Source organism: Epinephelus lanceolatus, chromosome 8 (genome assembly GCF_041903045.1).
Source record: "Epinephelus lanceolatus isolate andai-2023 chromosome 8, ASM4190304v1, whole genome shotgun sequence".
Taxonomy (NCBI): Eukaryota; Metazoa; Chordata; class Actinopteri; order Perciformes; family Serranidae; genus Epinephelus; species Epinephelus lanceolatus.
In genome coordinates this window covers 31,802,447-31,819,467 of record NC_135741.1, presented here as the reverse complement: position 1 = coordinate 31,819,467, position 17,021 = coordinate 31,802,447, and the positions used below count along the sequence as shown (strand labels likewise).

At 42.0% G+C, this 17,021-nt stretch overlaps 1 protein-coding gene across 3 annotated transcripts in view; it reads left to right on the top strand.

Moving 5' to 3' along the window:
• LOC117258922 (helicase ARIP4-like) overlaps nt 1-17,021 on the top strand; it is a 99,185-nt gene that overhangs the window by 57,943 nt on the left and 24,221 nt on the right. Inside the window, exon 1 of one of the 3 annotated variants that reach the window (XM_033630166.2) lies at nt 1,536-1,863. The exons of the other annotated variants lie outside the window; for them this stretch is intronic. Coding sequence (XP_033486057.1) covers nt 1,830-1,863 — 34 coding nt within the window. The 5' untranslated portion in view covers nt 1,536-1,829. Of the gene's footprint in view, nt 1-1,535; nt 1,864-17,021 lie in introns of those variants that run through there. 3 annotated transcript variants of the gene reach the window in all.

The window sequence follows — 17,021 nt, the reverse complement described above, 5'->3', positions numbered from 1 at the left end:
CCTTAACCAAAGTGCTTTTGTTGCCTAACCGTAACCACAGACAGGAGTCTGGACATGAACCCAGGATTTCTGCCATTACAATTCTGCTCTTGGTATTTCCGTCATCCACCCCGATCACCTCCGTGTGAATCCACTGTGGTACATAAATGCAGTGTTTGATTTACTCAAAGAGTTGTCTCTGGACATAATCAAGGCAGTGATTACATTGTCACCACAATGTAATTATAAAAACAGTTTAGTAATGTACAATCATAATCTCTAGGACAGTGGTTCCCAACTGGTCCAGCCACAGGGTCCAGATTTCTCCTTAGTCATCAGTTCAAGGTGCACACGTTTTCAGTGTCATACTTGCATTTGGCTATGTCGTCAAGCCAGTTTGCTGTCTCCGTTAAGTAGCTGTTTGTTAGTCACTCACTCTACAGCAGGAAGCAGCACTTCACAATGAAAGTTCTGTGCTGGAAATGCACTGTACTTCAAAATAAAATGTGTTTTTTACAAATCTGACACATTGTGAGTCACTTGCCGTCCATTCAGAAAGGACCACCAGTGCAACCAAGAAGACAGGGTAGTCTGGTGCTAAAGTAACTTCTGATGAAACAGTGGAAATGGTACGGGAGTTTTGTTGTTGTTGTTTTTTTTAATCTGGTTTCAATTACTGATATGATGACTGTTGATATCTCCTGAGTTGTACATATTGGTAAGTGGGAGCAGATCTCATTTTGTAACAAGTGGAGGGAACAGCTGTGAGTATTTTGCTTTTTTAAAGCCATTGTTTCACACACTAGATCCGAGACACAGTTCACTGTTAATAACTTCTAAAATACAGCGTTTGCTTATTAAATAAATGTCTCACCACCAAGCGTTACCATATACTTTGTTTCAAAAATAAAGATGCTACATGGATCATGTAGTGTTTGAGAGTTAGTGGGAGTTAGTGTGCAGGTGTTTCAGTGACCTTGACACAGATTTCTGCGACCACATTCCCCCTCTGTGCCCTTCATTCTGCTACACACACACATATAGGCAACACATACAAGCTGTCTGTCTGGGTCATCAGGGTGCGAGCTCTGTCTATGCAAGCGTTCATGTGTGAGAGGAAGTACTAGTTTCACATGGTGCTTGAAACAATATAATTCTAATAACATCCAGCCATGTGTGTTTGTGTGAAATCCAACCTGGTTGAATTGAATATCAGTTTTTCAAATGTAGTACTTTTTAAGCAGCGTTCAGTTTAAGTGATCGTGTAGACCAAGCGATGATAAACATTGTTGAGGTGTTTGAATCTGAACGTCTTGACAGAATCACCTTTTTTTTAAACTGACACAAACACGCAGCGTGAATGTGTGGGCGGTTGCTTCTGCACATGCTCTGTATTCCTCGGTGTGTTATGGAGGAGTGTGTGTGTGTTTTTTTTTTTTTTTCTTTTGTGGAAAGGGGAGGGGGGATGAGCGGTGATCAGCTGTAGGAGTCCCCCCTTGGCGGGGCCCCACCTCCAGCATGAAGGGTTATGTAAGTTTTTCAGCTGCCAGCCCTGCTGGCTGCCTCAGCCTCACATTCACATTGCTATTGAGCAGAGAGGAGCACACAGAGCGGTTGGCTCATAGACAGTGAGTCAGTCAGTCACTGAGGCAGTAGATTAAAGTCCAGCCGAGTGTAAAACGAGGCTGAGAAGAAGAGAAAATATCTCCTGTTTACTTCTTTTTAAAGTTTTTCCCTGCTGAAAGAGGAGGCGGTTTTGTGAGTTTGACAGGGAGTTTGTGAGCAAGAGATAAAACAGGAGAGGACGAAGGAAAGCAGAGAAGACCAGCTCTTCTCTTTTATCGATAACCATGCTGCTCCTGGACGAATCAGAGTCATTTGCAGGTAGGTGACATCATCACCCTGACCCCTGATGCAGGGTTGGGGAAAGGATCGATCCCTGACTTCGAGGAAAGGGGTAGAAAGTTTGTGAGAAATAAGAGAGATGGAGGGGAAATCTGGAAGTAGAAAAGAGTGGAAAAAGAAGGGGGTGCAGGAGGGTTTGAGATGAGGCGATGCTGTGAGAACAGGAAGAAACGCTGCGCAGAAAGCTGCAGAAATCAGTAATTCATCTCATGAGATAATGAGCACTCCCAGCAGCATCCTGTTTAAAGAAATGCTGCCAGAGAGGAGATGAATATGGAAAAATGATAACATGATGAGAAAGAGGAACTTTGATATTTTATAACCATCACTGAAGTGTCTAGAACGTGCAGCAGCAGTTGATTGACGCTTGTTAAGTTACTTAACGTTGTTGTGTAACACTGGATCCATACCTACTTAAGCATGCACGGTTCATCTATCTTCTTTTCTCTCTGTTTTCTCTCTCTGCACTTCTACCTCTTCGTGTTTTCTCCCCTCTGTCATATTCATCCATTCCTCAATCCCTGTGTTGGCTTTGTCCCATTTTCTTTATTTTTTCGGTCAGCCCTCCCTCCATCTTTTAGCCGGTCTCTCCCACGCGTGCCCGGCTGCCTCTCCCTCTTGCGTTGTTGTCTCAGGTCTGCGTCTCTCATTGGCTGTTTCTACGGTTACCTAAACCAATGCCAGTGCGTGATTGGTGGAACTGGGCAGGATTGGGCCACGCTGGAAGTGTGAGCATGTGGAGGCAGGAAAACAAATGGTTCATCAGACCAGTGGGTTAGGGGGGTAAGCGCGTGAGGAGGCAGGCAGGGACAGAGTGCCGCCGCAGTCTGCAGTTTATCTTCATGAATAGAAGTAAAATATTTGAAGAGTAAGTGCAATACACACATAGGCACTTTGGATCATTGCTTGGATTTTATTCCTAGTATTGTTATTTTGGAGTTGTGTGTTTTACATACAGCCATATGAGAGAGTTCACATATGTATGCATAATGCAGTAAATGTATATCATTATTTGTTTCTTTTTCCCTTTAATAGAATATTTTAATGCTATTTGCAGTGATTTGCGCCATGAATTTACACCATAAAGGCTCATGTGTAAACTTATTTCAGGTCAGTAATATTAATAAATGAAATCCCTGCTCCCTTCTCATCAAACAAATCCTTTAAGACCTCATTGACGATCCCACATGCACAAAATCCTGTGACTATTTCATAGATATTGTCAAAGATCTGTGCCACAAAAGGTCTTAAATTACTTTTAAAGGATCTCGTAGTTGTTTTGCGCATCTTTTTGTGACTCTTAAGGTTTTCATCTGCAGTGAAGTGCTGTCTGTAAATGGTAGTGCGCTGATATTTCTTATGCTGTCTCTGCACTTTAGATTTAAAGTTAAAGTCTGCTTAAACAGCTTTAATTTAAGGGTGTTTACATCCAGTACAAACAGTGCAAGAATTACAACCCCATTTATACATTGTCTCCCAGTTTTAGGGCACTCAAGTAAATGGGCAAGTTAATATAAACTTCGACAGTCAGATATAAATTGACCATCCAGTGTCTCTGCCTCACAGACGCAGACCCTCAGAGGGTGAGCCTATGATGAGGTGGATTAAGGTCATGAGACTAAAGTTTGACCCTAAAAAAACTCTTTGGTTACCTCATCTGTATGTTAAGTATCCTTTTCCTGTTGCATTGTACTAAATGTCCTTTGGCGTTCATCCAATATAGATGGGAACACTTGAATCAAAGCTATAGGCCAACACTTACAGCCATTGTTTCATTTTAAATCGCGGTGGGTTCAGAGTACAGAGGCGAAACAATGCAAAATGCATCACTGAAGATTACAAAGCATTTATAGCTCATGTATCCCGGAATATAAATGACAACTGGTGCTGAATTGTTGAATAGTTCGAACAAAAGTGTGTCTTAGTCGACACTACAAACTGTTGCCTTACACTTGTCGCTGCGGACAGGCGTGACGTTCTACAAATACGTGTTTTTGTTTCTAGCTGTGGTAATGTGTTATTTAGTTTATTCAGTTAGCTGATGCTATGCTAGCTTTTTGTGCATTGCGGTGCACACAGGGAAGCAAATTTGTGACGTTTAAATGGAGGTCAGACACAAATCAAAAGCCCAGATATTTTGTTAACCAATTACAAACTTAGATTACGTTGAGTCGAGGTAATCTAGGTATCTAGGTAATGAACACTTCAACTGCAACTCAGCGATAATGTAGTTGGTCACGCTGTTGCATCATGACTCGGAGTGTGAACACAACTCTTGACTTTTTATCCTGACAAAAACCAGTCATCATTACCTCCGCCAACGAGGTTGCGTTTTTGGTTTGGTTTGTTTGTCTGTCGGCAGGATTACAGAAAAACTACTCGCCTGATTTTCATGAAACTTGGTGGAAGGGTGTATCATGGGCCAAGGAAGGTCCATTACATATTGGAGCAGATCTGAATCACAGGGCTGATACACAAATAGCTTTTCCCTTTAATTAACATTGCAAATCAGGGCATTAGGCTTTGGTGGAGCTTTGTGTCTGAGTGCCCTTCTAGTTTGTTCTGGTTTTGCTCAGGGTGCACGGTGTTCCGATGCGTATGCCTCTCACTGTGTTGGCATGAGGATCATTCACAGGGATGCTTTTATAAAGAAATAGCCAATGTCTGCATGTTCGTAATTCCTGGGATTGCTCCGAGTGTTTGGCTCGTTGTGAAAAGGGACACTAGATGCCTTGTCATTGCTGCAAACGTGGCATGGTGCGTAGTGATAAAGGCTAAAAGAACACACTGTTCTCCCTCAAACCTATTGTGTTGGGTGTGTGTGTGTGTGTGTGTGTGTGTGTGTGTGTGTGTGTGTGTGTGTGTGTTTTGGCACATCTTCCTGTGAATACAATCTGTCCATCAGTCACGAACAGCTTATTGGGAAATGGAAAAAGTGAAACAGTTAAACAGCAGCAACACCTCTGTGGCACAATAAAACAGGAAGGAGCTTGATGTACCGATTCTTTTTTTTCCTCCTTTCGGCACACTCTGTTCGGTTGTAATTGACCTCGGCATGCCAGGCAGGAACAACCTGTCCAGACCAGCGCCGGGTCGGGCCAAATGCCGGGAACACGTGTAGTCTGGCTGCTTTCATAACACCACAGCTCAGAGGATGTAGGCTTCGCTGGTTCGGCCACATGGCTCTAATTCCCACTCTTCCGATGTCGTCTTTGTCAAATGTCTGGGGTTTTTGATCCCTCTGTTTCCTCCTGTCAGATCATATAGCTGCTCTTTGTTCTCCCTCAATGTAAATTTCCTGCTTTTTAAAGTTGTCTTTGTTGGACGATGTCCCTTTTTTTTTTTCATCTCAGTGCTGCACGATGCTGTTCACTCTGTTCCCTGCTCCCCTCCCGTCTCTGCTTCTTTTTTCTTCTGTTTGTCTCTCACTCCTCGGGCTTTTTAGTCTTATAGATTATAGATGTAATCCCCATAAGTGCAGATTTTATCTCCAAGTCTGTTGTTTTTTTTTCTCTTTGCTACACTGGTCTCTTGTTCCTGCAGATGAAAAAACTCCTCTGTCTTACCTTATTCAACCCTGTCTGTCTGTCTCTCTCTCTCTCTTTCTCTCTCATTAAATGGCCGCAGTGTTGTGTAGTGTTGCAGTACAGCAGTCACATTATTTCACATTGCAACCAAATACTACCTGATTATAATGGCACCTATTTATAAAACCTGTAGAGCCTTTATTCCTTTTAAAACCTGAATAGAGACTGATACAATTGTTCTGTGTTCACCTGAATGGTTCATTATTTGAATTTAAAGTTGAAATATGTAATTTGCCACAAGCTGAAGAAGTTACTAAACTGAAAATATGTTGAAAATACATCAGCGATGGCAGGATGTCTAGTCATGATTAACATCTATTGTTACTGATGTGCACAAACAGCTGAATGACATTGGCTACGATCAACCACTTACCTACAGGCTGACAGAAAAGGGTGTTCTGGGTAGCCAATTTCAGTTTTTTGAAACATACATATGAAAGCTGTGCGTAGGTTTTTTCACAAAGGAAGCAAGTAGAGGTGAAAAAAACCTACAAATCTCTTTGCTAATTTGAATAGTTTCATTCAGTTAAAGAAATTCATAGTATCCAATGATTTTGATCACATCTCAGTCATGATGCCTTGAAGTACAGTAAGAAAGTACAGTGCGGTTCATTCAATACAAAACTAGAGCACGGGAGAGAGTGGCGCCTCAAATGGGTGGCCAGGGGACCACAGCTCCAAGATAATCATCGCTTCATCCCTCATGAAAACAATCAAAAATGATTGGAGGCTTCTGTGTGGAGTTCTTCAACTTGAGTAGACCTATTCTCAGTAAAGGTTTCACTCTTTAAAACCAACATGCTCCTTTAAGTTAAAGCTGTACGTAGAAGTATATTCTTATATTTTTTAAGAAAAGGACCACTATTGATAAAATAAAATGGCCTAAAAATGTACAGATACATGACACAATAAAACAGGATTGTAGTGGAACGTAATATGTTAGCTGTACCTGTATTAGTCAATGCACATCAGATAATAGTAACAACATTCAGAGCATATCTATGATTCAGAGTCTGCGCCAAGATTGTCTGCACACAGCTCTCAACATGGAGGTACCTGAGTTGGTGGCTAGCAGCTAACAGTGATAACAGTGCAGTCAGTGCAACAACAACAGTGCTGACATAGCTAATGTTAGTAATGTGGGGCCGCAGCCAGAGGGTGTGCGTTACACTTTTGCGACAACGCTATTGCAGTTATCAGCAGTAACCATCGCATGAGCACATTGCAGCACAGCGTCGATTAGCTAGCCACTGGGACACACAGTCAGGGCCTCACATGCACTAACATACGCTCGCAGCCGGGCCGTCTACCACAAAAAAGAACAGAGAAGCTTGAATTACAACACACACTGAGGGAGCGTGACTTCATTTACTGCACAGGACATTATTACTCCATTTAATACTTACATAGCTAATAGCAGTTTGCTGCTTTGTTAATGTTCTGAATGGTGTATAAAGAATTTTCAACTGTAAAATAAACTGTCATTATCAGTATATCAGTGTTTGATTCCTTACTCATATATTGACATTTGAAATTTTTTTTAATTTTATATACTTTATTAATCCGAGGGGAAATTCAATTTTTCACCCTGTTGTCAATTACACACAGGTATGAACACACACATGCACAAACTGGACCTATACATGCACTAAGTGGAGGGATGTCAGAGTGGGCTGCCCATGACAGGCACTCTGAGCGGTTGGGGGGTTCGGTGCCTTGCTCAGGGGCACCTCGGCATTGCCCAGGAGATGAACTGGCACCTCTCCAGCTACCAGTCCACGCTTCATATTTTGGTCTGGATGAGGACTTAAACAGGCGACCCTCCGGTTCCCAACCCAAGTCCCTATGGACTGAGCTACTGCCGCCCCCAATATACATAGCTTTCCACTAGCCTCGACTTCAACAGCATATTAGAATTTCTAAAATTCAGTTATGGCTTTTGGTTTTGGTGTGCCACCCCAAGATTTCCAGTGGCCCCGTCTGGCCCCATGGAAAAAAATTTGGGAGCGCCCCTGTTGGAAGCACCAAGCGCATATGCCAGTCTTAAAACACCTGATCATTGCTTTAGAAGAAGAACATATATTGCATTTCAGCTTTACAGTACACTAATTTAAAGCCATAATGCAGTAATGACAAGCTGTGACTCTGATGCTACCCCAACAGATTCAGACAGAGTAAAATGCCTGTTAAAGAGTGAAGACAGACATTTTTGCGGAGCTGTAAAGATTTTTCGTGGTTTGCGTTTGAGTAGGTCAGATTTCTCAGAGGCTGAAAGTATGCACAGTGTCCTGAATGCTGCCAGGGTTTATATAACAGGCTATAGTATGACCAGCACTGTGATAATGGATGGCAGCCTCCAGCTGTGTGCGTGTGTGTCCTCCTCATACTCCCTACTCTTTCTCCTCCTCCTCCTCCTCCTCAGCAGCAGTGACACACTGGCCTACAAACAGAGTGTTCTACCTCGCCTCACCCCTGTGCTGCTACCACACAGTCATTGTCTCTCTACTTCTTTCCTCTGCCTCTCTCTGCATTCTTTGTCGTGTTTGTCTCACCGCCTCATCGTCTCTCTGATACACACGCACACACACACGCACACAGTGGGAGGGTTTCATAACTCACCTGCCTCGCTCTAATAATGCAGCCTTAATAACTCATTCAGGGCAGCCTGTTATATAAGAGAGGTATGTGTGTCAGTCAGATTTGTGTGTGTGTGTGTGTGTGTGTGTGTGTGTGTGTGTGTGTGGTGTTGTCATGTTGAGAGCTGTATTAGTCTTTCGAATTTTTTTTTTTTTTTTGTCTTTGTCAAGGCAAGTTACATAACCCAGTTAAATCTCGGTTTGTCTTCAGAAGGAAACCACAACTGTTTTTCCACAAGTATTTTTTCTTTGGTTTCGGCTTTTTCTTTCTCTTTTTTTCAGACCTGTGGTTTGTTTCTCTGTGTCTGATCTGTGTGATATTTCTCCTCGCTTCACCCCTGTGGACACTGTGATGAGGTGAAACAAGAATGTGTGGACAGAGCAACAGAGTTTAGAGCAACAAACATTCATGAAACAAGTGGAAAAAGAGACTTTTATCTGGAATATCTGTTGCTAAATGGATAATTCTTGCTCATATATCACTCTAACCAGATTTAACACATTAATTGCGACTGTCAGGTTTTCAGACTTCTTCAGTCTGTCTTGTCCTTGATTGATTTATTGATCTGTTTATCCTCTTATTTGTCTGGTCACCAGTCCGTCTGTGTGCTCGATCTGTCCACCTGAAATCATCTCCAACATTTTTCTTGTTGCTGCAGTCTGGAAAACAGTCGTAAAAGTAAAAGAACAGTATGAGCTCTCCGTAACAGCAGGGGCGAGGCGAAAAGATCCTAACACTGACAACACACACACACACACACACACACACACAGTATCGCGTATGCTTGCACACACACACAGGACGGACACACACATCACAACATATCTGCCGTTGTGCATTTGAATGTATGTGTTTGTAAGTCTAGGTGTTCTTTAAATGTCACTGTTCATCTGCCAGCTCTTTCGAGTGTGTTCTGCGAGTCTGTGACGCGGTACATCTTTGTGTGTGCGCGTACAGGACGTGAGGTTCTTGTGAACACGCTGGTTGTGTAACAGCCAGAGGCAGCAGTTACATAAGCGTCCCCCCTCGTCCGACCAGCCTCAGCGTCTGTGGCCTGTCTGTCTGTTAGAGAGCAACTTTCTGTCTGAGTGAGACTCGGGTTGTGTGTGTGTGTGTGTGTGTGTGTGTGTGTGTGTGTGTGTGTGTGTGTGTGTAGAAGCAAATGGGGCTCTTAATAAAGCAGGTTTTACTGTGTGCAGCATCCTCTTGAGGCGCCTTGAGGTGGTAATATGAAAGAGAATAAGAGAAGTTTTGAGTGTTGCATGTTAACCTTGACTCAACACAACCTACTGACCTCGATAACACCTTCATCCATGACCTGTCTCCATTTTTGTCATGTTGACATTTTGACCCCCTTCTGACAAGTAACACAAACATCTTGTTGAATCGGATGTGGCAGGTTACAGTCAGATAAAATCAGGCTTCCTGTTTTTTTCCATCTGTGATCTGTGTTTTTCCATCACATTTCAGTTTGCACGGACATTTTACTGTCTTGTCCTCATCCCCAACAAAGTGAGTGTACATGTGTTTTAACTTTGTTAGCTTGCGTGTCTGTCATTCTGTTGGACTTGTCAAGAGCTGGACTCAACCCTAGATGTTACCAAGTATGTTTTTAGGGAGATCCAGAAATCAGTTTGGCCTAAAATAAAAGGGAATGATGTACTAGAGCAAATCGGAGAATTGATTTTATTTGGTTGGGAGTGCCTTGTGGTTTTGGTGGATCACGACTAAAGTACGTAATGTTAAACTCTCTCATTGGAAATGAGATTCATTGTGATTTTTTTCTCCTCATTCTGCCTTTTGAACTGGAGACAGACATACTTTTTTCTAAAATTAAGGAAACTCCTGATTTCCTGGTTTCACATCATTGTAATTAGCTGGATATCTTAAAGTCATATCAGTTTGCGGTGAAATTTGGTAGGAACAAGGCACGAACCACGCTCATGACTCATGTGCCCCATTTTGTCTTAACATTGTTTGGAAAAAAAAAACTTTTTGGTCGTTGCCCTTATTTTCATTAACTATTAACCTGAATGACGTGACCCCATGATTTTCTATTATGAACCACATTGAAATACAGGTGCATAAGCCTGTCACATATTTCTGTACATATCCATGATCAAGAAGCTAAGAACATACAGAATGTTCCAAACCTTTGCAGTATGACACTACCAAAGAATGTACTTTATTGTGAAGTAATGTCAGCTTGTCAAAATTAGCACAGTCAGTTAGACAGATGTAATTACACCTTGTAATGAGAGCAGCATGCCGAATGTCTCCAACGTCTTCCTGCCCTGTGAGGCATTATTCTGTGTTTTATAACCAATCAGGGGGGGAGCTTATGTAACAAAGAGGACGCAGCAGCCCAATGAGCACGCTCAAACATGTACCTGGACGAGAGGAGAGAGGGAAGAAAGGCAAGGTGGGAGATGAGACGCAAAGAAAAATGAGAAGAAATAACACATAATATGGCAAGAGAACGCTCTGCTCCTCTCGACGGGTAAAGGTTGGGAGAAGAAGTGGCAGGTGAATAGAGAGGGAAGGTGTGAGGGAGAAATGAAAGTAGATTTAATTCAGACAAGTGCAGCTGGGTAATTAAAGAGGAGGAGGAGAAGGAGGTGTCGGCAGGTAGATTCAGACAGATGAGCAAAGAAAGGAGGACAAGTGAGAGGTGAGAAAATGAGAAATAGATAGATGTGAAGAGGAGGAGCGGGTCAGGTAAGACCATAAAAAACTGTAATTCTGCCATATTTGATTTCACGTATAACGATTGGAGCAGAGTGATACAACTGTGATAGAAATATGTACATGAATAGGTCCATGTAGAGTAGAGAGGTAGTGATACGTATATCCTGGTTACCTCATAGTAGACGCTCTTTTTTACCAACTATCATAGAAAGAGAATGATGTTTTTGAAAAATGATAAAATCAGTTTAAGCTGATTTTCTTACCTCAATTTAATGTCCACCACACCTTAACCTTACATTAAAGGTTGGTTGTGTTTCCTGCTGCAGGAAGATGCTGACCACCATAGTTAACTGGAACAAGGTCCTCCTCCTACTTTGAAATATAATACAAACTCTGATTTAGTTGCAAATTGTATTTTAAAACCCCCTTTTTCAGACATTTTTTTTTTTTTTGTTTGTTTGTTTGTTTGTTTTTTTTAATTTGGCATGATTTATTCAAGTTCCAATTTTAAAAATCCATATCAAAACCCTCTGAATAAATACAGGTAAGAAATGTCTTTATATTTAAAAAATCCAAACTGATAATGCCTGACATGTCGATGGCATCTCCTGTAGACTGTATAAAGTAATGGACCTAGTACCGCGATGTCGCCCATTGGTAAATGGACTCCTGTTTAAAAGCTTGGAGTCTGGCATTTTGGCTGTTGCCATCTTCCTTTTCTGGATCCAGAAGTGACCATATTTGGATGAGAGGGTAGAGTTGTAGAGGAGTGAGGGGTGGATCTGACTCATAGACTTTAGTGATGCCTCGGAGAGAGCCTGTCACTCAAGCATACTCACCCTTAAATATGCATAACTTTAGACCTTAATAAAATGTAAACCGGTGAGTTATGTAAAAGTCACTCCCTGTCCAGTTGTCATGAATGTTAAAATTAGCTTTAGAGACCAAACCGTCTTTTGTACCAGACTGTAAACATGTTGATTGCTGCTGTTAAGTTGTGACTTTTAACATGGGGGTCTGTGTGGACTGACTCATTTTTGGAGCCAGCTTCAAGTGGCCATTACAGAAACTGCAGATGTTGGCTTCAGTTTCAGCCAGAGGCTGCCACTTGCAATCTCCTTAGCAGATTTCACATTTATTAAATCTCTTCCTTTAAGAGATATCAGTGTGTCCATGCTAATTACATAAGGGGGGTTTAATGGAATCATTAATCAGTGATTCCCTCAACAAGAACTCTCATTTCAAATCTGGCATTTTGCCTCAGACTCTTTGCAACAAAAGCTGCCCCTCTCAATGGCATTTCAAACGTCAGCCGTTACACAATCTCCACTGAAGTTTTCCAAAACATGTTGAATAACTGTGAGAGAATACATATATTTATAGTTCCTAATAGACAGGGCAAAGAATTCATTCATCACTTTTCTCCCTGGAAACCACAGAAAATGCTGCTACAACGAATTCTGTATCCCTCCATTTCCTGTCTACTTCCTGGAATCCCCGTCTGTGTTGGATAACCAGACAGTTTGTCCTCTGGATGTGTGTGTGTGTCTGTGAGACGTGTGTGACATGGAGGATTCTCCGCCGTGCTGTAGTAAATAACTGCCGTCATCTATAATCTGCTTGCGTAGACAGTCAGAGGGCGAGACACAGATAGCCTGTCCACTTATGTCCTTTCATTTATTTTAGTATGCAGGTCAGTGGCTCACAGCGAAGAGAAGCAGAGGCAGGAGAGTTGAGACATTAAAATATGGATTTGTTTGTTAAAGAAGCCACTGGAAAACACACACACACACACCTGAAAACAGTGGCACCTTAGTTCAGGGGTTCAGGGTTGTGGTTTACAGTTTTCTAAAAAAACTAGATCCTCGCGGGGAGATCACTCTCAGCTCTGTCACAGTTTGTAGTAATTATTAATGGAGCAGCTCAGAAAATGTTTTATCTGAAGACTTTTACAGATTATAATCTTTACTGGTGTTTGGAGCTCGAGGGCAGTCGTTTATCCATCTGTTCTAAGAAGTTTTTTCTGTTTTCTCTGAAGAGCAAGAAGAAAACCGTATTCAGCACAAGCTGTTTTCATTGCTGTTGGGTGAACACTTTCTATCACTAACAGTTTTTTTACAGAGCCAAGAAAACAGCCTGAATTTATCCAGTGAGGGTTTAAAGGGTTTTCACACCTAAGAGTAACACAAATTTGTCGGACGGACCACAGAGGAGTTGATGGGAAAACACATTCCGAGGTTTTCGTATATGGTATATTGCTGCTTTTAGATACTGTAGGCATCCGCTCTGTGGACACCATGTTTGGTTTCTCTTTTGCTTCCTGTAGTTTTTTAATCTTTTCTGTGGTCTCTCTTTTTCTTCTCTTTAAATCACTGACACACTTGAGGGAAAGCCACCAACACACGCCGATGCAGTGTTGTGTTCGTCAGCACAGTGCAAGCAGTTATATAAACACCTAACATATACGTAGATGCGGTTACATAACCTCGTGGTTACAGAAGACATTTCCCCACTGCAACCCCCCTCTGAGACAGACACACACAAACACACAGTAACCATGATTTTGTTGCCAATGGCCTCACATTCTTCAGAGCCACATATCTCTCAAGTACATGTTGTGTTGCTTTTTTGTGCAGAGCAGCAAGTCTCAAGCCCACAGGGAGTGTCCAACTGACCAAATTAATGGCTTAGAAAATTTGCTGCGGGTGCTTATTTACTCTGTGACACTCGCTGACTGCCGATGATTCAGCATTGCATCAAGACACTTTCTCACGTTCTCTGCTCAGCGTGTGGTGATAGAGGTTGAGGGCTCGGCTGCATTCATACTTCATCATCATCTCATGTTGCCTACGCCTCGTCACGATTGTTTTGCTTTCTACTTCTGCTTATCACTTGCAGCAGAATACTTGAGTTTGACTCAGTCTCTTAGCAACAATTGGCTCCCCAAATCCAATTGTCACCTTAAGATAACACCTTCATTGGACTTATGCACAAGGGAGTGTTTCTTAATGAGGCGGGCAGGCCTCTGAAGCTGAGTTAAGACCAGAATTAAAACCAACAACTAGTTACTGCAGTTGAAGTGTGAGCTGTTGCCAAATTAGCAACAAGTTACTCTGAATTCTGATAAATCCAAGCAGTTTTCCTTCCAACCATTTTTTTTTTCAGCTGGAGTTAAAATGCAGAGATGACAGACATTAGAGTTACAAAGCTTTCCTCAGTTGTCAGCCAAACAAAACTCAGTGATTCCAAATTTCCCCAAGTCACAGTACAACAAAAAGGCTTTGGTGCAAGTCTGCATTTTCAGAGAACACATGAAGTCATTGTAATCAGCTTAACAACAAGCAGATTGTTTGTGGACTTGTTATCCGTCCAGCTAATTAAGGAAAGAAAATTTTAATTTGACCATCACATCAAAACCACTGACAAGTGAAGTGAACAACATTGATCATCTCGTTACAGCACAATGTACTGCAGGGAGACCTTGGGTTCGGACACTCATGTGGATGCCATTTGACACACTCCACTCACCCAAACACTGTTACAGACCAAGTACCCTGCCTTAATGGTAATGGCACTCCTGAATGGTGGTGCTCCCCCAGCAGGATAATGCACCTTACCACCATGCAAAAACTGTTCAGGAATGGCCCGAGAAACGTTACAAAGAGCTCAAGGTGTTGACCTGGCCTCCACATTCCCCAGTTTTCAATCCCAACGAGCATCCATGAGACCCCAGAACCAATTCCCATCCACAGTGGGACCTCTTTTGATCGGACTTGGCTTTGACATGTCAAGGCGTAGACACCTTTGGGGATGACCTGTGATGTCTGGCACCAGGGCATTGGTGGTGGTTCCTTTGAGTCCAATGGGTTGTGAGGCGGGGGAGCAGCATATCCCTTGGAAGCTTGATCAGATTGCGATCTGGGAAGTAAAGAGGCCGGGTCGACGCCTTGAGCTTTTTGTCAAGTTCCTCCTCAGACCATTCCTGAACAGCTTTTGAAGTGTGGCATGGCACATTGTCCTGCTGGAGGGGTCACTGCTTTCAGGGAGTGCTGTTGTCAAGAGGGGGTGGGGTACTTGGTCTGCAACAGTGTTAAGGTAGGCGGTGTGCATCATGTTGCATCCATATGAAAGCCAGGACCAAAGGTTCCCCAGCACAACATTGCACTATGATGAGCTGGGTGATGTTACTCACTTCATTAGTTGAAAGTGCTACCATCATTTAAATAGCAAACATTCTTCTTCTGCAGGCTTGAAAGGAGGTTTGTTTTGTGCCCTTTTCACTGAGAAATGCTCAGTCTCATGTTTACAAGAAGTTAACGCAAATCTCTCAAACACTTTTTCACTGTTTGTTCATACAATCAGCAGTTGTGATTTTTTAAAGCGTTATGTAATGTGTTTGACGTACTTTTTATCAGAGTGGCCATTTTGATTAGAAGGCCACTATTCTTGTGTCGTAACACGCAGTTAGAATGTTATCACTTGATTAAATTGGGTGTGTTTAGTGATTATCAGTGCCACAGATCTAGGCTAGAAGGATCCCACTACACTGGCCGGAATGTTCAGAACGCAGTTATCATTTCCACAGCACCCAAAACGTGTGTGTTTGCTTGTTTAGCATGATTCAAGTCTCGGTTTCTTGGGTCCTTAGTGGCGAGTATGGAATGATTCATTAGTTATGTAAGGAATTATGTGCATTGGTGTGTGTGAGAGTGTTTTTGTTGTATAATCTGTCCCTACTGTCTGGTCATATTGTGATAAGAGTCTCCCCAAGGTGTGTGTGTTTGCAGGTTTTTGTGTATGAATCTGTATGTCTATCTTTATCTATGTGACAGTGTGTGACTGTGTGTGTGTGTGTGGCACTTCACCTTGACAGCTTCCAAACTGCTCTAAAACAAAGTCACAGCTGCTCAGTTATAAATGTACCAGTTTCTGTTCAAACCTCCGATCGTTCACCGTCTTGGCGTCTCCTCTAATTTTTCAGAAGTTGAGTTTATTCCTGTGAGCACCTGGAAAGAGACACATTAATATAGCAGTGACAGGATGAGAGGGTATAGAGGTACAGAAAAGTGTTAGTACCCAGAGTTTATGAAACTTGTTTTCCTGCATTTTCTTCTGCTGGATTTCTCTTAAAATGTAGTTCTTACGTAGTACTTTTTGTACTGTGAAACAGAAACAAGTGGTCGGCTGAGTGCCAGCTTGTTTTTCAAAGTGACAAATGTTACATAAGTGTCCTCGCTTTGATATAAAAAACCAACCTCAAAGGTAAGGACATTATCTTGGCAGTCTTTTGTAACTGTACACATAACAATTATTTTCATTTTCAATTCATCTTTTTATTTTTTTAATTGTCTTGTAATGGCAGAAAATACAGAAAAATGCCCACCGCAGTCTCCGAGCTCAACATCTTCCAATTGCATCTGTTTTTTATTTGTTTGCTTCATTTCTTTTTCCATAATTAGACCAATTTGTGACAGTGCTGCTTATTGTAAATATTTCATACTTAAACACATCTAGTTTCCTGCAATGATGATGTACACATGTATATTATGTTCTTTAATTGACTTTGCTGTAGACAACAATCACTTGAAAGGGGCAGATCATTTTCTCTTGATTAACTATTAATGTCATAACTCAACTAATCATTTTAGTGCTGGAGACGGATACATGAACACAAGCCAAACAACATAAAGTTGTCCTGATGCTGATACTGAGTCTCCTCTTCAGCTGCTCTCACAGCCGACCGGAGGTCCTTATCTCTTCTGAAACAGATAAATTTATCTGGTAAAACCATTAAAGTGGTTGTTAAATGTTTGGACTCTGTCAGCCAGTCTGCTAATGGCCTGCTCCACCACATCCTACTCCTATAAATCTTTACTGGTAACAGAAATCAGAAACAGGTGGAATTATTAGGAAACGGGTGTGCTTCTCCTGCACTACATTATCTTTACTACTGTTTCTCTTATTTGTTCTCATTTTTGTTATTTTTTCTTTAGTATTGCATGTTCATATATATTCTGATAAAGGCCTCATGCCACAACAAAAGTCAGTCTATTAAGCCCTGTTTCCACCAAACACTTTCGGTGTGGTACCTTGTGTGGAACCAAAAGTTACCCTTCAGACATGGTACCTAGACCCTAGATCCGCTTAGTGTTTCCACCGCAAACAGTACAAATGTGGGTGGGGTTGTTGTCACTCACTGCTCCATCTAGCACTCACTGTATTTCC